The sequence below is a fragment of the Camelus dromedarius genome, chromosome 25, assembly GCF_036321535.1.
Source record: "Camelus dromedarius isolate mCamDro1 chromosome 25, mCamDro1.pat, whole genome shotgun sequence".
In the NCBI taxonomy this organism is placed as follows: domain Eukaryota; kingdom Metazoa; phylum Chordata; class Mammalia; order Artiodactyla; family Camelidae; genus Camelus; species Camelus dromedarius.
Window position 1 is genome coordinate 13,972,596 of NC_087460.1, and position 23,382 is coordinate 13,995,977.

The window sequence follows — 23,382 nt, forward strand, 5'->3', positions numbered from 1 at the left end:
CTTCAGGATCTTTGTATATGAGTACAAATGTGAAATTCATGCTGTCATTATTGAACTTACATCTTTAAATTTAGTAAATTTTTATGTAAATTTTTTTCTGGTATTCAGGGCGTATCATGTTAGATTTGAAGAAGAGTTAAGATTGTGTAATAGGCCAGTAATTTGATTTTCCTTGTAAGGAAGCTGAGACTCAGAGAAGTGAAATGATTTGCTTAAGTTTAGACTGAAAATGCAGTGGCAAAGCCCGATGACAGCCCAGCTAGCTCTGCAGCGCTAACTGCAGTGCCCTGCAGTGCTAACTGCGGTGCCCTGCAGTGAAGGGCCTTGGCTTCTGCGTCACGTCACCAGTTCAAATCCTGGCTCAGCTCTGGCGAGCCCCCATTCCTCTAGAAAAACTGACACTCAGAATTAGTAGGTGCTTTTTCTTCTAGCAGCTGTTCATGTTCAACAGATTCAGTTATCATCTAAGAGCCCTTTGGAGTCGTGGCCATGATATTTTATTCACTTTTGATGTATTTACCATAGAATTGTCATTCCGGACGCTCCTAGCTGAATAACTTATATACAGGCAACTTCTGAGACTACATTTTGTATTTTGCAAATTAGAGTCTTCTACAAACTCTGGGGTAAAACTATAAAAAAAAGACATTATGATTTATTTTTAAAACAGCAAATAAAATTTGTTAGTATTGAATTCCTGTTCTAATATGTGATGCTTCTCCTGAATTACATTCAGAACAGTGGTATAGATTGCCCTGTGAGTTTTATGTAACGTGGATTGCCTTTCTTCAAGCCTCTTGTCCCAGCTTCCATCCTTAAAATTTTAAAACCAGTTCTTACACACACACACACACACGTACATATGTATACATACATACATACATACACATGTGTGTGCATATGTATGTGTGTATTTGCACTCTTCTTTGTTTTGATTTTGTTATCACTTGGCTTTTTCATGAAGTTTCCTAGTGCTTAAAGTACTGTATGTTCATTTGGGCCTAGCTTTCTATGCATGTATGAGAGATTGGCATAAAAATAGAATTTTTTCCCCTGTATTCTTGTAGAATATGTGCTCTTAGGGAAATTCAGCTAAGTAATATTTATTTAATTTATATAAAAATGTTTATTTGCTGATTTGAGAGGTATGAACCAAAACACACATACCTAAAAAGATCACAGATTTTAATATTTTGGTAATGAATTAGGACTCTTGATTGAGGATGATAATTTGAAAATTCAAATTGACTCAAAGAAGAAGGAATTTGTTGATGCATGTATCTAAGAATACTGAAGTCAGGCATGGATAGATCCAGGGGCTCTAGCAGTGTCATTAGGAATATCAGTCTCTGTTTTATTGTGCGTTAGCTTTATTTTCTGGCAAGCTTTAAGAAGGGCAAATATAATATCAGCAGTTTCTGACTTGTCAGTTTGCAGTGTGTGTGTTGTAGGGATGCGGCGTATGTTCCTCTTTTCCTGATAGCTGCAATCAAAGTCAGTAGCTTCAACAAGAGCCCTGGGGACAAATCCTTTTGCCCTAGCTTGGGTTATATGTCCTGAACCAGTCACTGTGGCCTGAAGGTTGAATGCTCTGGGCAAGTCTGTGTCATACGTTCTCTCCTAAAGTTAGCGGTGCAGATGGAATAGGGAGTTAGGATCGAGATCAGCTCAGTATGAAGCACATGAACTGAAAGTGAGGAGATGGAAGTTTCACCGAAGGAAAATCAGGACTCTTAGGTAGATAGAAATATTCATTGTAGTGTAAAAATATGATAAAACTGTTACTTAATCACAGATTGGTGAGGGATTACTACACTGCTAGATTCCCTGTGTGCCTTAGTTAGGTGGTTTTTGCATATTAAGTTCATCTGGGAATCTTTTAAAAAACAGCTTGATGCCCTGGCTGTACCCCGAAACAATTAAATTAGAGTTTCTGGGGGTAGTTGGGTAGTGCTCAGCCTCTGTGTTGTTTTTTTTTTAATTTTCATAGGTTGATTTCAGTACATAGCAAAGCTAATGTTTTTCAGAGAATTTGTTGTTAACACAGTTACAGAAATTAATTCATAGAACCTGTTTATCTGCCCACTTTTTTACTTCAGTCCCTTTTGCCCTTTAACGTCAGTGACTTCAAAAGCAGAATTGGGCATTATATCAGTGCTCCTCGAACTTTACAGTGGATTAAGATCACCTGTAAATCTTGTTTAAAATGAGGGTGCTGGGTCCCACCCCTGAATCCTGATTGAACAGATCCGAGGCAGAACCTCAGCCATCCCTAGGTGGCGCTTTGTTGTACACCCTTCAGCTGTACTTTGAGGAATATTATGTTAGATGGCTAGCATCTTGAAAATTTGCGATTTTTAAGTTCTTTTTTTGGTAGATGACTGTTAAGTCACTTTTCTACCTACAATTCTGTGGGCTGTATTGTCATTTATTTCTTATTTCTGTTTGGTATGCTTATTCCTCCTTTAACATTTGCTGTGCTAAGTTCTGTAGGTACAAAGATAGTGTATACACAGCTTCAGATCACTTTGTTGTTGTATCAGGATTGATTCTAAAATCATAAAATCCTAACGTTTCTGCAGAGAATTGGTTAACACCCTTATAGAAATCAGCTCTTAGAACCTGTGTTTCTGCCCTGTTACCTTTTTACTTTAGTCCCTTTTGCCCTTTTACTTCAGTGACTTCAAAAGCTCAAAGTTAAAACGACTCAGTACAATTTAAATGTATCAGTGATTAATGTCTAAATATGTGCCTTGAAGTGATTTATAGTTGTGTGTTTTTCTGCTGATCCCAAACACTGTATAAACAAAATAGGCTGCCTACTTCCAGATACTCATCCTCTTTTAGACATAATACTTAATTGCTGTATTAATTTTAGGCATTTCTTCCTACTTACGCTTTAAACATTTGTTTGCCTCTCCTTGTGAGAGTTGGCTTGCCATATTATTTTGAATCTTATATATGGTAAAAATAAATCATATTATAAGATAAATGCACCCTAATTATTTTAGTTTACCTTTGTGTAGATATGAACTGTATGGTGCTTAACATTTTCTTTTTATGTTTTGTTTTTAAACAGGCTAATAGCACGTCAGCTGGCTAAAATCCATGCTATTCATGCACACAATGGCTGGATTCCCAAATCTAATCTATGGCTAAAGATGGGAAAATATTTCTCTCTCATTCCCACAGGATTTGCAGATGAAGACATTAATAAAAGGTAAAATTATTTTTACATTTGAAATTATGTTTTACATTGCTTTGTTCTATATATAGGGTTTCAAAGATAACTATAAGGTTTCTGTATATAAAATCTGGTTTCGTTTACTGCTTTGCATTTAAGTAAAATAAGCATTAATTCATTTGACTCTCAGAAGGCACTACAGAAATAACCACTTCTCTTCTACCAGTCAACTTAAAAAACCAAAAAGCAACCCTTATAAAAGTGGGGAAATGGGGGGGGGTGCAAGAAACAAGTATAGAACATTTATTTGAAAGTAAACATAATGTGAACATGATATAAATATCACTATGAATGGGTGCATTTTTGCATAATTTGAGTTGGCCATAGAGACCTTTTAAAAAAGTTCGTTGTGTCCAAAGAAAAGCTGTTTTGCATGGGCCTGGAGATCTATATTGGGCAGTGTAGTAATAACAGAGTGTGGAAAAGTTTGGGTTGTCTTAGTTCTTTGGGACTATTTAAGTCTCAAATAATGAGGTTGAAAATTCATTTACTGAAGTCTTACTCAGCTTTTGTAAGACTGACTCTCCAGGTTCAAACTAAGGTATTTCATTATTTCCTATATAGAAAAATTTGTAAATCAGTATTTAGAATCTCAATTTTTTGAACTTTTTTTCCTCCCAGTTTTATTGAGATATAATTGACATACAGCACTGTATGAGTTTAAGATGTACCGCGTAATGATCTGACTTACACACATCATGAAATGATGGCCACAGTAAGTTTAGTGAGCATCTGTAGTCTCAAATAGACACAAAGTTAAACACATAGAAAAAATTTTTTCCTTTATGATGAGAACTCTTAGGATTTACTCTCTTAACAACTACCATATATAGCATACAGGAGTGTCAGTGGGTCTAGTGCTGGCCCACTTGGGTGGAACCAGGTTCTAGGGTGGGTGGTTATGGGGCCCAGTATCCCAGATCTAGTGGCGGCCTGCTGGTGGACAGGGCCCAGATCCCAGAGGGTCTGGGACCTAGTACCAGCCTGCTGTTGGGTGGATCCAGGTTCCGGGGTCTCTGGCTGCAGGGCCCTGGGGGTCTCCAGAGTTGGTGTCAGCCCACCCAGTAGATGGGGGCTGGTTCCTGGCACAGCTGGCCTTGGGTTTCGGGGTGTCTGGAAGTTAGTGTCAGCTTGCTGGTGGGTGGGGCCAGATCCCTGGGTGCTGCCTGAGGGGCCCAAGTTGTCCTATAGCTTTGCCTGCTGTGGTGGGCCTGTGTTCTGGTGCTAATAAGCTAAAGTGAGGATTCCAATATGGCGCTTGCCAGCTCCAGTGTCCTCCTGGGAGAATGGGCTCCCCAAATGGCTGCTGCCAGTGTGAGGGTCCCCAGGGTGAGCGCCAGTTGCCTTCTGCCTCTCCGGACGCTCTTGAAGGTCAGCGGGTGGATCTGAGCCAGGCTCTTCTCCCCTGGGCCCCGGGGCATGTGGGATTTTGTGTGTGCCCTCTAAGAATGGAGGGAGTCTTTGTTTCCCACAGCCCTCTGGCTCTCGAAAAGTGTGCCCTTCAAAACCCAAACATTCTGGGGCTGGTCTTCCTGGTGCAGGATTCCCGGACTAGGGAGCCTGATGTGGGCTTGGACCTCTCACTCCTCATGGAGAGCTCCTGCAGTTGTGATGATCCTCCCATTTGTGGGTCGCCCACCCGGGGGTGTGGGTACTGACTGCACCACATCCCAGCCCCTTCCACTCAACTCACTGTGGTTCCTTATTTATATCTGTAGTTGTAGAAAATCTTTTGTGTTAGCCTTCTGGTCTTTCTCATCAGTAGTTGCTCTGTAAATAGTTGTAATTTGGTGTGCTTGTGGGAGCAGGTGAGCTCAGAGTCTTCCTCCTCTGCCATTTTGGCCACTCTTTACCCCGAGCACAGTCCTGCTGGGACCCTCTGACATACTCTGTGGCTCCCACCTGAGAATTTACACCAAACATGATTTCACATAATGTGATTAATACTAGTACAAAAATTGGAAATTTTATTTTGTCCTTATATCTAAATGTACACGAAGACTTCACCTTTTATATTCAGGAAGTCTGTTTTAAGAACGACAGAGATAAGCAGGACCTAAGGATTTTTTTCTTGTTTCTTTTTATTTTTTATAATTCATTAGGGAAAAATAGCTGTATTATTCTTTTGAGTTTGATTATTTCAAAAATTAGTTTGATTCACTCTGAGTATGTGTTTCTATTTGCATATAGTTTGTCAAGCTTTGAATGGATAGGGCTGTTAGACCCTTTTAACTGGGATAGGCACACATCTGGAACTGCGTCCAGTGTGCTGGATATTCAGGAAGTGATAACATAAAGACAAAACATTCTCTTTTGAAATAGCTTCTTATTGAGAGATTTTGGGGAAAAACACGTAAAAATAATGAAGTAGGTGGCAATGGTAAATGCAAGATTTTCTTGACTTGAGGCAGAGTTGAGAGGCAGTATGGTATTGTATGGGTTAAGAGTACAAGACTGGAGCCAGACAGCCTGGGATAAAATCTCAGTTCTGCTAATTAACAGTTCTGTTGTGTGACTTATGGAAGTAGCAAAGGTAGTATATTTACCTTTTATGGGTATTTTTGGTGAGGCTTAATTGAGTCAGTATATATAAATTGCTTAGAACAGTGCCTGGCCACATAAAGCGCTAAATAAATGTTAGCTACTATTTTAAAAATTATTGTTATTACAATTCAGAGAAGGTTGTTTAGGTAGATTTTGGGTTACATTTTCTAGACTTGCCGAGGCATACTTTAAATCCTTGAGGTTAGTGATACTTTGGAAAAGCTAGAGATGCAGTGTCATAAATAACAAAGCAAAAGCACCTTGCCCGGTAGAAAATATACAACTGAAACATTAAAGACAATTAAAATATTAAAAATATTTTTCATACTTTCTTCCATTCCTTTTTGTTTGTAATTGTCATGTTAATAATCCTTTGAGTTCTGTTATTTCCATTCAATTCGATACTTTTAAAATAAATTCTTGAATAACTATACCATTTTGAAAAGAGCATGTAAGAATTTCTGTTGGAAGCTCTGTGCAGAAGAGAATGCAGCAGTGGGGAGAACCCTGGCCACAGCCACCTGAAGGCAAATTCACTGAAGTAAATTTGGTGTTGTAAAATGGACACGCGAGGGGTAATTTGAGAGACTATATAGAGAAAGAATGAAGAGAACTTGGCTTAAAGTATGAAGGGAAGAAGAGAAAGAGTAGACTCACAGCAGTTTTGCAAGCCCGATGGTGCTATTGAAGAAGTAGCAACCCATTTTTGTTCCATTTTATTTTAATCAAATTATTACAAACACAATATGATAAATACCACAGACAGGAGTGTAGGATAAAAAGCCATGATCGGTAATCCTGCTTGCCATACGAACTCCCACCCTTCCCAGTCTCACTACTGAGGCCATTTTTATAATAGATAAGTATTCTGTGATATTGTTATCATGATGATATAATGATTAATGATTGTATGATAATGTGAGTTGATTTATCAATAGTAGATAGTATGTATTGACTTTCAAATGTGACTTTAGCTGATTTATATTACTACATTCACTCTACCAAGCTTTAAATAGATGTTTTAGTTCTTTAATGGACAATCTTTGTAACTTTAAATAATATAGTTAAACCTGTTTTTATTAAACTCCTTGTGTCTTGGTTTCCTCACCTACAAAATAGAGATAAATATAAAACATTAATGTAGTGTTAGTAGAAGTTAGCTATTAGCTATATATATTACTCCCACACCCAAATTTGTACTGAAAAATATTTTACCTTTCTGCCCCTCAGTTTTACTGTTGCTTAGTTTCTTTTTATTTATGCTGAAGTTCATTATAGTGTTTTCTTTTTAATTCCAACTTTTAGAATAATTGGCTTGTTATAATTCAGAAGTCTGAGCAATTAAATGGAAAGAACTCATTAAAAATAAATTTTTTTGGTATGTGAATCATTACGATATTATAGTATGTGAATAGTGAGTCATTATTTCATGTACCAGGAAGCTACATAGTTACAGTTTATATATATTACAAAAACAAACAGACTAACTCAGAGAAAGAGGATCTGTGGAGTATGGGGGAGGGGGAATTGAAAAGGTAGTCAAAAGGTAACAAACTTCTAATTATAGAATAAATAAATATTAGTGATGTTATGTACAACATCATAAATCAGCATTGCTCTGTGTTATATATGAAAGTTTTTAAGAGAGTAAATCCTGAGCGTTCTCATCATAAGTAAAAAAAAATTGTTTCGTTTTTCTTTTACTTTGTATCTGTATGAGATGATGGATACTTACTAAGCTTATTGTGGTCATCATTTCATGATGTGTGTAAATCAGATCATTATGCTGTACACCTTAAACTTACACAGTGCTGTATGCAATTATATTTTAATAAAACTGGAGGGAAAAAAATTAAGTTGTATATGACCAAAAAAAACGAAAAAAGATTTTAATCCTTAATGAGACTTTAAAAAAATGTTGTCATTAATACAAACAAGATGTAACTTTTTTTGTTTGTTTTGTTTTAAACTAAAAGGTTCCTAAGTGATATCCCGAGCTCTCAGATTCTTCAGGAAGAAATGACTTGGATGAAGGAGATTCTTTCCAACCTGGGCTCGCCTGTTGTGCTTTGCCATAATGACCTATTGTGTAAGAATATAATCTACAATGAGAAACAAGGTAGGTATTTGACTTTAGCAGTAAGTAAAGTTTTTTTCTGTATGTTCTTAATGGTCCTTTGATCTTTTTATCAAGAAATTTAATTCAGATGCAAAGATTAAAAATATTTATGAAGTCTTCAAATGTTTTCTTTTGGTTACAAAGTCATGGTAACTGTGCTGAATTATGAATATGTCTATACATATTTATATGAAATGCGTTTCTTAGAATTGGTTTATTAGAAACAGTTTTTGGTTTGTGTTAGAGGTTTAGATGAAAAATAATAAAATGACTTTGTTTAAAAATTTTAATTGTAAAACCTACTTGGTAATCATGGTTTGAAAATGCACATGCTTGTAATGGGGGTTATTGAAAAACCAGCTGACATTGCGCTGTTTTATAAATACAGAAATTTTCTGAGTGTTGGGGGAGACAGCAGTATTAGAAACAAATACGTCTCCAGGTTTCCTATTACCTGTTTATTATACTGATTTTGTTGGGTATTTTGATGCTAAGAGAGAGCCACAGATGGAGGAAATATTATTTGTAGTTGTTGAAATTTCTATCTGCTAAAATAATAATCAAGATGCTCTAGTAAATTGTTTTATAACTTTTTAAGGTAGACAGTGATACCTTTTGGTGAAATGTTTTTTTGAGAGTGTTCCTATCTTGCTGTGTTCAAATTCTTTGTTTTCATATTTAAGAAACACTCGGTTGTTTATATTATTGGATAAAGTGGTTTGAGATTTGGTTGCTAAATGGTGGATACCCTTCAATACAGAATTAAAATTTTTAAAATGCAATTTTGGTTAAGAAATTAGTATTAATTCAAAAAATCTGTTTGAAACTTTGAAGCTGTTGCATTTTGAGGGAGACAGGTTTTGAAGATAGGTGTTATAGTTGAAAGATTATTTTGAACTAAAAGTGTGCTGTTGTGAAAATATTGAAGTCAGAGAATTCTGATTTAGTGGTCATAATATACTAAATTATTATTTATGACCATTATCAGATAGTGGGTTGAGACTACTGTAATGCAAAGGTTATTTTTAATTTTTGTGACTCACTTTAATTTGAAGAAAACCCATCAAAGAACACTGTCAAGGGTGGTAGACTGAAGCATGTATTTTCAAAAACATGCTTGAGTATTTTTTATGTTTGATATTTTAATGTGAATTAGAGATTCTAGTTTTTAAAAATTTTCTGAGCTAACATCTTTATTTTGAATGTCTTGAAGGATTTGTATGGAATCATTTTTTTTTAAACTTTAGGTGTACCCTAAAACATTAAAGTACTTGACAGTGTCCTTTAATTTATTATTACCCATTTATTACATATAATTGTCATAGTATATATGTACTGCATTATATTCTGGTAACCAAATCTCAATGCCATTTGTGAGACAGAGTATTAGTCATGCATTAAAGCGATATATAAGCTTTTAAGTTCAGTGCAAGATCTAATAACACATTATTTTATATAATGGAGTTTCAAGTGAGGGTCTTCATCTTACATTTGAAGTGGACACTCAGCTTTATTTTTAACTGCAAGTTAATCAAGAGACTGTTATTTCCTTTGGAATATAATTTTAACTTTTCATATTTTTATTTTATAAGTTTATTTTGCATATTCATTTCACAGAACAAACTTGTTTATAAACTAAAATATAAGGGACCAAAAAAATCAGATTACTATTATGTCTTAGGTGTAAAAAATACACTTTTACTTTTTTATTTAACCAGTTGCCTATTTAAACTGTTGATTAGTGATATGAGAAGTTCTCATATTTTCAAATAAAATCTCTGTGCTTCAGTTTGGCTTTAAGAGTTCAAGGTTGTCATTTGTTTACTTTACCAAGAGTTACCTAAATCATACTTTTGCACCTAATTTTTCTTCCCTACACGGAAATAAAGCTCACAGTTCAACAAGTGTAACTGTGTTGATACAGTTTTTAGAGTTTACCCTTCTTCATAGAAATCTATTATGTACCATTTGTTTCTCCTTGTCTTTGTGGTTATGTTTGTGTGTTAGTTATGGAGATGTTCTGTTATTTTTTTCTTACCAATGGTTTTATACTGTCTATTAGGAAGGCTACTTTGGACTTCATGGCATCCATTAAAAAAATTAATTCCTTTGTGATTAGTTGATACATAAGCATTAAGAAAACATGGTTGGAATGTTGTTCAGGTAAAAACTAAAACTCATGAAAACATGGCAAGAAGCTTATTCTTCTTATTATCATCTTATTCTGTTTCAGATTAGGAGTTAATGGTTTTGAAGTATTGTGACTGTATGACATATTTGTCTTTAGTTATAAGGAGAAGATGCCATGTCTCATACTTAAATTTACTAAATTTATATACTTCTCATTTTTTAATAAGCAAAAAATTGTATTTGAATTGTAGCATAGCATTAGTACTTTACTTACAGTTGTCATTTTTAAGGAGAATCATTAAAGTTAGAAATATGGACTGCAGAGCTCTTTACCTTAAATTTTACATTGTTATGGCTTCTAAAAGCCAAGTGTTAAATCTTGTGGAATTAAAATAGATTCTACATAGAATAAATGATTCAGCTGTGTATTATGTTCACAAATGTGTTTGATTTATTATCACTTGTTAAATCATTCATGTGATGTGAGCTCAGAGCTTCACTATTTTGTACCCACCTATGAGATATATAAAAATGGTAAGTTGGAAGCCACAGGACTGGCCTTTGCATTGTCAAGCTCAGTATCTCTCTCTAGTGTATCTCAGGCCCTTAGTTTCTTGGGATTGCAAATTTTAGTTAAACTTCGTGAGTTTATATTTGATCATCTTGAAGTCTTTATGTGTACTTTTCAACCATGATAACTTAGATTTTGTGTATTGTAACTACATTAAAAAATCTCTAAGTAGCTCTTAAAAGCACATATATTACTCTTAAAAGAGAGTAATCAAACTTTTAACTCTTAAGTAACTTAAAAGAGAAGTCAAAAAGAATACCGATTTTGGAATCAAGAACACTTGTGTTCAGATTCCTGCTCAAATCACATATGGAAGTAAGTGGTATTAGACAGCTCATTTTGTCTCTTCATTAAGTGTTTATATTTGATCCTTTACTGTCTGTACCAGAATCACCTAAGGTACTTGGAAAAAAATGAAGTTTTCTGGGTCCATCCAAGATCAGCCGAACAAGAATTTCTGGGCTTAAGACTCTACGTATTAAACAGGTGTCTAGGGAGTGCTTATACTGTTGGTAATCTGGAACTTTAGTTTGCTTTATTTGTTGCTTAGAGATAATACCTACTTCACATGGTTCCTGACAAGATTTTGGATGATAACATGTAAAGTGTGTAGCACCGGACTGGGTACTTAACAGCTTTTAGCTGCAGCGCTAATACCACGACAGGGGTTGGCAAACATTTTCTGTAAGGGGCTGGGTAGTACGTATTTTAGGCTTTGCATACCATATTATAGCCTGTGTTTCCACTATTCAGCTCTGTGTTGTGGCACGAACCCAGTCATATACTGTTCATATAATTCATAAACAAATACATGTGCCTGTGTTCCAATAAAGCTTTATTTACAAAAACAGGCACTGGGCTGGATTTGGCCTGAGAACACATTGTTTGCCAGCCCAGTATTATGTTTATGGGATGCATTATATAAAATGTATCTGACTCTGAAAATGTGAAAATGGTTTACTGTAAGCCAGAAGGGTTTATGACTCATTGGTATGAGATGACAGTTCAGACTGTCTTTAAGCACAACTTACAGATTACTTATTAACTGTAACTTGAGTGATTAAAGTTTAAAAGTGTATATGTACCACAAAGACCACGAGCACCCTGCAGTTTATAGGCATTTTCACCTGCAAATGTTACGGGAACTGGTAGGCATCACAGGAGAAACACTGCTTCTACTTGTTTTCGTCATGTCAGTTGACAGGACTCAGGAATATGGGAGAAGAGTAAGCTTCCTTTCTGAAGTTGATGGTAGCTGTCAAGATTTTTGAAAAGTTAGTCAGTGCCAGGAATTAGGTGGTTGGTAAGACAGCAGCCCATTCCTTGCCTTCAGTGAAATGACATCTTTAAAAAGGTAAGAAAAGAATGTTTAATGATATGATGATAGAATTTGTTACACAATAAGAAAACCAAAAGCAGTGGTTCTTGCTCTAGATAAGATATGACTTACCAGTCATCTTTTAAATTAATCAGCAATTAAAAAAATTTATGCTGAACAGAACAAATTTCAATATTGCTTATTGGTTGACTTCAAATCTCATATTTTAATTTCAGCTAACTTTTTAACTGCTGAATGTTAGAAGCTTTTGAGTTTATTGTCCGTGTCTTGCTGCTCTGTCGGAATGTTTATTGGTGGCTGTTTTGTTTCTCCTTTCCCTCCATTTCTTCATAAAAGCTCATGTAAAGATCTAATATATAACTTTAAATTTTAGTAATGGCAGCCATTGATTATTTACTCTGTCAGCAAATACACGAAGCTGATTTACAGCTACTTAAGGAAATACAATGAGTTGGAAGAAAAGCTTTTTCTGAGAGTGGTAGAGTAAACCAGGTTTTCCTTTAGCATTTTAAATGATATAAATAGAAAACGAGTGAGAGTGAGTCACCATTCTTAGCCACTTGATTGGCTCTAAATCTAATCCACTTCATTATTCATGAAAAGGCATTGTTGTGGTTGTAGTTATTTTATTGATGTTTTACTGAGAATTTTTTTGTTCATTTTATTTTAAAATATAAGCAAGTATAAGTTTATTTTTAAATTTGCTAACCTATATTTTCCAGGGTGGAATTTTTATGAAGGATAATCTTAACCTTGTTTTAACTTGTATTCTGGATCACTAGTATAAAATAAAATATCCCTATATCAGGTCATAGAACACTTAAATGGACTGTAAAAACTGGGACTATTAAGGAAGAGATATCTAAAATAGTTACTAGTTCAGTGTTTTTTCCCTCCTCATACATTGAGCGCACTGTATGTTCAATCATGTACTTGAATGAGAATGGCAGGCCACACTTTGTTCCTTAATATTTCATGCCTATCCCACCTCCCCCGTTTAAGCATGTGTTATCAATGTGTCTGAGCATTCTTTGCAAAAACTCCGTTTATTTCACTAGCATTTGAATACTTCCTGTGTGCTCAGGATGGCTCTGTGGATTGCATGATGAAAGATGGAAGGGACCTCCTACCCTCCTGCTACCCCTCCAGGAAGCCGCATGCCGTGTGGTGGAGGAGTCAAATCACCAAACAGATATTTGCATTCAGAATGATAAGTGCTGTGGTGAAAGTGTACGTGTCCAGGGTAAAGTTTCTGGACATCAGAGTGAGAGCTGAAGAGAAAGTTTCCTAGAGCAGAATACTTCCTTTTTCTGTGTAAGAGTGAAAGCAGTTTGCCATCATTAACGTAATCATGCTTACTTTTTCTCTCTGTTCTCTTTCTGCATTACATAGGACTGTAGAGCGAGTGGAGTGAGTTAGAAAGATGTTCAGGTTCTCATATTGGTTATTTTACTTTTTATCTTTATCCATTCCTCCTTAACAGCAAAATAAAGGAGTCCAAATGAATTTGTCTTGTGAATTATATAGCCTTAGTTAACTAAACTTAATTTTTGGTTTTAAAGTACTTTAAATATTGTTTATTTTCAGCTGTACTGAGATTTGAGCAATTTATTTAACTCAGTAGGGTGTGGATTTCATTACTGTGAAGATATATAAGAAAAATATAATAAAAAGACAAATGTAGCTTCTGAAAATTCAGATTATAGTTTTATTCATTAATCTTATGCCTTACTCGTCATGTGCTAGTCAGTGTGCCAATTATATACATAAAATATAGTCCTGGCCCTTACAGCAGTGCTTCTTTACTTTTTAGAGGTCATGGATCTCTTGAGAATCCCCTCAGAAAATGCACATACACATAACATTTTGTATAAAATTTTAGAGTATTCTCATTTTCTTTCTGCCCTTGAATCCTTGATTAAAAATTCTTATCTTAATAAATTAACAAAATAGTTATTCCTTATGAACTATCACTTATTAATAGTGATGTGGACTTTCCTCTAAATAGTTGGAGATGCTAGAAATCAGGAGTTAAATTTGCAGGAGAAAAAAATTCAGTGTAATTTTTTTTTTTTGGTAGGAAAGCATTTTCCAGTAATTTGATTTTTCTGGCGCCCGAAATAAGGGAAGCAGGCCTCTTTAATTTTACTTTGTTGCAGAAGATTAAATTTAAGGTTGAGTTCCACTTTGTTTGCAGTAGTTTGAAAAGAATAGTTAATGCAGATTAAAAAAAAATTTTTTTTCCTTTTAAGCTTTGTGTCTTGTAAAATGTGAGTTTGCCAAATTTTCTTCATCTGCTACAGATTAGGTATGCCATTGTTGCTGCCATGTGGCGGCGCACCCCGTGCTTCTTAAACGCACTGACTGGAGGTTTATCGCATCACTTGTTCACATGCACGGAGCCTGGTAACAGCCTCATCTGTATCTTGTTAGCTTCATTTTCTTATTTTTAAAATTTCATTATTTCTAAACTCAACATAGTATTTAAAAATAAAGGCTAGTTTTAATGAATTAATGCTACTACAAAAAGTCATTGCTAAAATGTTCATGCTGAAACAGATTTTAACTTTTGTTAAAATGATCTGTGCTTTATTTAAATTGTATGTACTCTACAAGCAGGCATGTTTTACCTGCCGTTTTATTTCTATTTGCCAAATTCTAAATATAATTTTGAAAATTGAAATTGAAGCTTTTGTTTATGTGGCAAAAGTAAGCTTCAGGACTGGGCTGTGTATTTTTATTGGCATGTAACACTTAATATGAGCTCTACAAGAATTTGTATTTAAAGAGCTAACGCAGTCAACAGCTGCAATTTAAAAAATTGTTTATTAAAACTGTTCAGTTGACTCAGTAATGTGTTGGTAAATTCTGTGGAATCCTAATTTCTTGAAGGTTGAGTGGATAGGTATTTCCCAAATCATTGTGTTTAGTTTCTTATTTTTTCTTATCCTTTTAAACTATCATTTCTTTCCTCCTTAAAGTGATATTTATTGTAAAGAACTTCAAATATAAGGAAAAAAGGTCACTTGTCTATCACCTGAAAAGAAATTAGAAACATTTTGTTTGGTTTATTTCCATTCATCTTTTTTTTTTTTCCCCTATGCATTGTTTTTTTCTTTCTTCAGCATAATATTTTTAATAATCTGGATCACTGTGTTTACTGTTTCGTGTCCTTTTTCATATGACATTTGTAATGCTCCTGGTCATTAAATAATTTTTTTAAATGACATTTTTATCATGGCTGCAAAGTATGGTCTTCACCTTCACATTCCCAAGGGTACCTAGAAAAAAATTTAAAATACGTTCTGGCTTTTCATTCTGCAATTTAATAAAGTGATTTGGTTAAAACTTGTTCTGTCTTCCCATCCTGTAGTTTAGTAAAGTGATTTAGTTAACTTTAAGACTTTGTGTGGGATCATTTTTTTGTGAATTCAAGAATATAAATTGGTTGAATTTCAGTGGTTTATGTAGTCACCAACTTTTAAAGACTTTATTTTGTCAATATGAATGTAGATTTGGTAACTGAGCTTTTATACTTTGATGATCTCACTTACTTTACTCTAGACTTGACTATTTATAAAAGTTTAGAATTTTATATTAAATGCAGTTACAATAAATTTTTTTGCTTTTGTGTAAAATATTCCTCTTGCCATGACTTTTTTTTTTGTCTTATCATTCTTTTTCTGAATTTGAATGTGATCAGCATACATCCCCAGATTAAACATATAAATCTACATCAGCACATGACAGTTCAAAAGCTCTTTTATCTGGGGAAAGCCAATGTGTATAGACCAGGATTTTGTTTTGTTACCTCTGCTTGATGTTTTAAAAGGTAGTTCATATGCTATACATTTTCTCAGCATCAGCACTTTAGAAATGGTTCTTACAGCCATCTCTGTTCGTGTATCCATTTTAACTGTGAGCCTTTGAGTTTGTGATCCCCTGGTGCAGACAGTGACCCACTTTTATTTTTTTTTTTTAATGTTTCACTCTCTTTCTCTCTCTCTTTTTCTCTTGTCTCTCTCTTAAACAATAGGACCTGTTTCTTTGTTGAGCCAAATCCTCTATAGTACTCAGTACTCAAGAATGAAGTGTTCCTAAGCAGGAATATGTCCCTTGGGCAGGCAGAACAGGATAGTCTTTGGAGAATTATAATGAAATATGCATATATATATATATATATATATATATATATATATATATATTTACCACTAATTTAGTTTATATAAAAATTTCTCAAGTTAAAAAAATGTTTAAAAGCAACTATACGTTTGCTCTTTTTAAATGATAAAACAACCACCTTAATACTGCTTAAGTATGCTATTGTGAACTTAATTATGTAGCATTCCAGAAAAATTTAAGAGTTTGATAGCAACTAACTTCTTAAATTAGGGATGTTACATTGATCAGCAAGTGTTAATAGCATAATTGCAGGGTTCATAGAATTCAGGTCTTTGAAAGTCTATATTTTATTTCCATATGTAGATTAGCTTGTCAGTTCACTGTTGGAATATCATAGATTAGTTTTTTGTTTAAATTGCAGATTATTAAGTTTCCAAAGATAGGATTTACATTTCTAATTAAACTTGAATTTTTAAGTAACTGATGCCCCCATGTGGTTAAAGACATATTTTGCTTTTGTTTGAACTTGGAGAATGACTGTATTTTGACTTTTCTTTAGTGAACATTAATGTTCACAGAGAAGCTGTTGACCAAGATACATAATTTGAATTTTGTAAAGCTCATTGCCATAAAATTCACAGCCTTACCCTGTATTGTCTCAGAAGTGCATGTAACCAAGCACGTACAATGAGACAAAATTGGAAGCTGTTTAATTACAAATAGCATAGGGGTTTTCTGATCCTGTATGTGATTTCTTATGTCTTTGTTTTTGTGTCTCACATAGGTGATGTACAGTTCATTGATTATGAATATTCTGGATACAACTACCTGGCATATGATATTGGAAATCATTTCAATGAATTCGCAGGTAAAATCCAGAGGAACATGTTCCTCTAGTGGAGTAGCATGTAACTGAAATCATACTTTTGGAATTTTTTTTTTTTCTCTTGAAAGATCAACTAGGGGCTAGAGCAACAATTTTTATTTTCTTCCTGACCTTTTTGTTTTTGTTTTTTATTATTGAAGGAAAGAGGTGATGACTTCTTCCTTAATTTAAAGAAAATAAGAGAAAAATAATGATTATGGCTTTTACTAAAAATTGACATAATGCTAGTTGCTTCATAAATCTTAATCTAATTTTTTTCTTCACAACAATCCTGTAAGTTGGGTAATATTCCGAGTTTACAGATGAGTAAAGTAACTCACCAAGGTCATAGTAAAATACAAAGAACTAAGATTTGAAGCCAGTTTTTTCTCATTTAAAAGTCTTTGCTGTTTCCATGGTATACTTGGACTTTTGGAATGTTGTTTAATTAAAAAAGCGCAAGAATTTTTTTTTGTCATTGTCTATGAATAATTGGAAAGCTGATCATTTTTACCCCTTAAAGTAATCTTTTTTTACCATCAAATATAAAAGCTTTTTTAAAAATGTAAGTGGAATTAATTTAAAATACATTTTATGGCTATGTTTAGAAACTTGAAATATTCTAAAATTAAAGATTAGGAAATTCATCTGGATGGTTTACACCTAAGTGCGAATTTTTTATTGCTGAATTTGTATTTGCATACATTTACGCATTCATGTATTTTCATACGCTTTTAAGTTACCGGACTGTGGAAAGAGTTGGGGGAAAGTTTTAATTTACATGGTTTTAGTTATTTTCCTCCACCAAGCTTATCATGTACATGCCTTATCCCCACATACATGTTGTACATATAGATCTATAGGAAGGGAAAGCAGTTGTGCATATAATGAGATACCACCTTGCTAGTAATGTGGATAGTTACTGCTATCAGTGATACAAATGATACAGATGAAGTGGAAACTTCAATGATCTTAATATGATTTTGTGTAGAAAAAAAAATGAGCTAAAACTTGAGTTAAGTAGAATTTGGATGTGCAGATTGAAGAGAAAGGAGGGCACTGTAGGAAGGAGGAAAACTTCAAGGTGAGTATATTTCTGTAGGGTATAAAATTCATGATGGAGAATAGACCAGAGAAGTAAGTTTGGACCAATTTAGGGAGAACCTTGAATGCTAGGCAAGACACTATGAACTAGATGAGCATTTTTCAAACCACATCATGAAGTCAGATTTGCAAGATAATTATTTTAAAGCAGGGAATGGAAAAGAAATAGAAATTAATCAGAATTGGAAGGTATAGTTAGGGTAAATATTGTTTTGTGAAATTTAATGTCAAGTGCGTGTATAAGGTTTCAACATACAATGTATTTCTTACTCTGTGAGTAAATAGTTAAAAAAGTTTTAGAGCCACAGTTCTAGGAAATGCTCTAGATATTAATGTGCATAAGAATCTCCTAAGAATCTCCTGGGGTACTTATTAAAATGAAGATTTGCGGCTTCTGATGCAGGTGGTTCAAGCTTCGTTCACGCTTTGAGGAAAAATTGAGGCAACGACGATTGTGGTGATCAGCTGTATTGTACATTAGAATTCAATTTGGAATACATGATGATTATTTGCTTTAGTAAATGCTGTTTACTCAGTTTATCTAGTATTTCAGCCAAACATGGAAACATCTAATAATTTTTTTCTGAAAAATATGCAGATGGTGGGGATTATTAAAGCATGCAGAAGCTGTGTGTTAGACATCTCAGCTTACTTGTTCCCGCTTCAGGTGTGAGTGACGTAGACTACAGCCTTTATCCAGATCGAGAGCTGCAGGGCCAGTGGCTGCGTTCTTACCTCGAGGCCTATAAAGAGTATAAGGGCTTTGCAACTGAAGTTACTGAAAAGGAAGTAGAAATCCTCTTTATTCAAGTCAATCAGTTTGCATTGGTAAGTTTAAGTGTAAGTAATTAATGGGAAATTCTTAATATAATACTTAAGTATTCTCTCTGTGTCATTTTTTGAGACTAAAAAGGATGAATGGGTCTTTCCTCACTGTGCTTCTCATCCATTTAGTAGTCTGATGTTACATGTAAACTTTTTTATTTTTCACCTTATAAAAGATGTTACTACCAAAATGAGGAGGTTTTTGTAAGGTTTTATGTATAATGCTTTCTAGTGTAGAATCATTTACTTTATATTACATAAAAAATGAGAAATACAGTTGCCAGTACTGCCTGGACTGGTGGGAAGAGCTGGTCTGATGTTGTTTTGTGGTGTAGAATGTCCCCTGATTTTAGTCTTTTCTGCTGCAGAACCAAGCTAATTAAGGAGGAGAGTATGATACCACCCACAGATGTTTTTTATATCGTTAGAATATGCTGATTCTCAAACTTTTTGGTCTCAGAACCCTTTTATAGTTCAAAAATTTTTTGAAGACCTCTGCAAGATTTTGTTTGTATAGTTTAATTATCAGTATTTACCGTATTGGAAATTAAAACAAATTCAAAGTGTTTATTAAATATTTAAAAAGCTCATGTTAATATAAACAGCATTTTAAAAATGAAAAATAACTATTTTCCAAAACAAAAACACGTTAGTGAGAAAAATGACATTGTTATACTTTTGGAAATCTCTATAATGTCTGGCTTAATAAAAGCTGGATTCTCATATTTGCTTCTGTATTTCATGTCTTGCAATGTATTGCTTTGGTTGAGGATATGAAGAAAGTCCTGTTTCACACACATATGTTATTGGAAAAGAGGAGTGTTTTGCCTTTTCAGAGAATTGGGGATATTTGTGATGCTTCACTAAAGTTCGACAAGTGATAGTTTCTTTTAGGTTAATTGTAATGTGCAGTGTGGACACATCAGTTAGCTTTTTACTCTATTACAGTAAACTCTGTTAGTTTATCTTGCACTTTGAATGGCTCTTTTATCCAATGTGTGATTTTGTAATTTTAACATCATTCATTAGTTATTTGGAAAGTGTGGATTCATTGAACTGCATAGATCTTCTAAATGATGATACATCTCATTATATGATATTAAAAAACTGCATTTACTGATATCATCACCAGTATGAGAAAAGTACTTTATTAAGAAGCTGGTAAGCTCACAGAGTTGAATGCAGATTTTCCGAAGTTCTAACTGTAGGTTGAATAGTCAAAAGTCTATCATTGGCAACAAATGCTGTCAGTTATTTTCATTGAAATGACAAGTTCTCTTTTTTATATTTGAGAAGTGTCTGCCAGATACCCAAGTCTAATAACTCTAGTTCATGTGTCCGTTCTTTCAAGTAAAAATGATGTGCCATTAAAAATGTGCACCACAGCTCAGTCAGACGTATTTTTCCTTGGAACCACCTTCCTGTTTCGAAGACGCAGCAGGTGTGCTTTATGTGTTCTTCCCTCCCCCGTCGTCCCACAGAATGTGAGGATGTCATGTACTCAAGGGTGGAGATTTAATAACATAGTGTTAATGACTTCATAAAGGACACTCTTTAGTGAGACTGGATTTTCGCTGTGAGTGTGTGATGATGAAGAGTAAGGCTACACTGTTTGGTGCCACTGCCTTGACTTCTGTTAAGGTCCCAGGAGTTTCACCCCCCACTGCTTTTGAATCATCATTGCAAATGTTAATATAGTCAAAAAGACAAGTATCATATTATGAAAATAGTTTGGGGCCTCAGAACTTCCCATGGATTCATGGACCACTTTGAGAACCACTGACTTAGACTATCAAAAAAAAAAAGGTATCTCATCTCATAATTTACTTCTCAATACCTGAGATATTTCCTTAGAAAGAAGACCATTGTAAAACATCTTCTTCATTTTTGTCATTCTGACTTCATATAACAGTTATATAGTTAACATTTTATTGAATGTTTTTTGTATGCTGAGTGTAAATACTATTATTACCTGCTCCAGTGTGTGTTTTTTCTATACCGCCGAGCAATTCTTGAATTCACAGCAGTCAGTGATTGGATGTCCTGTACATTTAACTCAAGTCTGACACTTCCCACTTGGAGATACTTTAAGAGTTCAGTCTCACAAGACTGCCCCCTTTTCCCTTCAGATGCCACTCACAAGTCTAGGGTGTTACCTGTGCTTCTTACTCACTGGCTATAAATGGGTTTCTACAACTCTCTCCTTGGGGGTCTGTTAATTTGCTAGAGTAGCTCACAGCACTCAAACATTTACATATGTTTTACCAGTTTATTGTAAAGGATATCACAAGGATACAGAAGAACAGCAAGACAGAGAGGTACAGTCGTGTTACCTGGGAACTGGGTTCACTTGCCTCTTGCTGGGTGTCGAGTCAGTAGACACAGCCAAGCCAAAGATTAGGAGAAGGAAGGATTTATTATTACTGCAGCAAGTAAGGAGAACACCAGGCATCTTTCCCAAAACAGTATCTCCCCCAGCTAATTTGGGGACGTTTTAAGCTAAGGGTACATGCATATTTATGAAGGGGCTTGAGCAGAGAATTCAGCATAGAATTGGGGCAAAGGGCAACAGAGTCCAAGCTTTAGTTTATTGAGGTCTAGAGGGTCAACATCATCATTCCATCTTCCACTGGGATGGGGGGCCTTAGTTCCTGCAGAACTCAGAGATACATTATGTATATTCCTTGAGGAGGAACTGGGACTCTGCTTTCTCACTGCTCTATTGGTTGACTGCCTTTTCTCTGTTCCTGCCATTCCTTTGTTCCCATAGATCATTAATTACTGAATTACCTTTTCATTAATTACTGAATTAGCTGTTCAAGGGCAAGCATTTTGGCCAGGCTTAGATCTCAGAATGACTTAGGCCAGAATGTCAAGAAAACCATTCCTGGTTCTTTTTCTCCAGGGACCCCCTAAACCTATCTGCTTACAGTAGGGTGAGGTCTGGAAATGTCCTGAGCACAGGAACTTCTATTCTCATGAAGTTTAGGGTGCACCACCCTCCCAAAATGTGCATGGGTTCTGGTTCACCAGTCTAGAAGCTCTCTAAACCCCCTCCTTTTAGGTTTTTATGGGTTCTTCATTACTTAGGCAAGATTGATTAAATCGTTGGCCATTGACTGAACTTAATTTCCATTCTCTCTTTCCCTGGAGGTATAGAAGTGGTGGGGCCAAACCTTCCAATCATGTGGTTGGCTCCCCCTGGCAGCCAGCCCTCATCCTTAGGAGCTTTCCAAAAGACACCTTATTAACAGAAACTCAGGTGTGGTTGAAAGGGGCTTGTTAAGAATGACAGGAATTCCTTTTACTTTCATGACTCTGGAACTACTTCAGGAACAAAAGGCAAAATGCAATAGAAGAGGCTTCCAGGTTCTCTTGTGCTTAGGAAGTTCCAAGGATTTGGGAGCTATGAGCCAGGAACAGTGGATGAAGACCAAATATATATCTCTTATTATAAATTGTCACATCTACATTTTACAGATGAGGAAACAAAGGTGCAGGGGGGTTAAGTTGCTCACAGCCACACAACTAGTAATTTTTTTCTAGTTAAAACAGAGTATTTCTTGGGAAGTGAAGTGTTACCAGAATCTTAACATATCATGTTTAACTAAAAATAGATTGCAAAGCACACACACAAGATTGCGGCACAGCTCCTAATCACACAGTCATGTTTTTAAGTCCTAAGACTCATTTTTCTCCAACTTAAGTCAAGTTATGTAACTTTATTATCACGGCTGATTCTGCAGAATTGTTGGGTCAGTAAAAATTGTTTCAGAAATTTGGCATGCCTTGAACATTCTTCACATTCAAGTACATCTTTTGTTTTTGAGATTTGGATTTTCCTTTTTGTTTATATTGCAAGTAACAGAGTCCTTTGATAATGTGTTTTATGGGAAACCCTGTTAGCGATTATAACCATTAAAAACAGCTAACCACGTCTGTCAGTGCTCATGCTGAGCTCTGCCCACACCGAGCAGGTTACAGGAACTGGGCTCTGTTGTTTTTAAGTGATGATGATTTACTACAATGTCTTTTGGACAAAAGTGATCAAAAACCACCCAGATAACTATTACCTATGTTTTAGACACTTTATATTAAAAAAGCGTCAAGAAAATGTGCATGGAGTTGATGAAAAAGAAAAAAATTAATAATGTGATATTTATTTTACAAAGAAATGCATTATCATAATTCTTGATTTTTCTTCCCTCCTTTTTAGGCTTCACATTTCTTTTGGGGATTGTGGGCTTTGATTCAAGCCAAATACTCTACTATTGAGTTTGATTTCCTTGGGTAAGTTTAATTTGACTGTATGCATTACGTTTGTCTCTACTTTTTTTTGGATTAACATTTAGAACTCACAGAGGACATTGCAGTTATTATTTTCAGTTAAATGTTATAAAGGTTGCATGCATTTAATTGGTCTGCAAAGAAATCTGGTAGAATCTGTTTAATGCTTTCAGTGTTAGAAAAATGTCCAGTAGGTGGCGCAATAAACTAAAAATATATCCTTTGAAAATTA

The 23,382-nt window shown here is 34.8% G+C and overlaps 1 protein-coding gene across 1 annotated transcript in view; it reads left to right on the forward strand.

Annotated features, from left to right (window-relative positions):
- Positions 1–23,382, forward strand: part of ETNK1 (ethanolamine kinase 1) — a 46,841-nt gene that overhangs the window by 17,592 nt on the left and 5,867 nt on the right. The window contains exons 3-7 of the mRNA XM_010992996.3: positions 3,080–3,220; positions 7,765–7,907; positions 16,854–16,937; positions 18,706–18,866; positions 23,080–23,153. Of these exons, the coding sequence (XP_010991298.1) occupies positions 3,080–3,220; positions 7,765–7,907; positions 16,854–16,937; positions 18,706–18,866; positions 23,080–23,153 (603 nt within the window). The remainder of the gene's footprint in view (positions 1–3,079; positions 3,221–7,764; positions 7,908–16,853; positions 16,938–18,705; positions 18,867–23,079; positions 23,154–23,382) is intronic.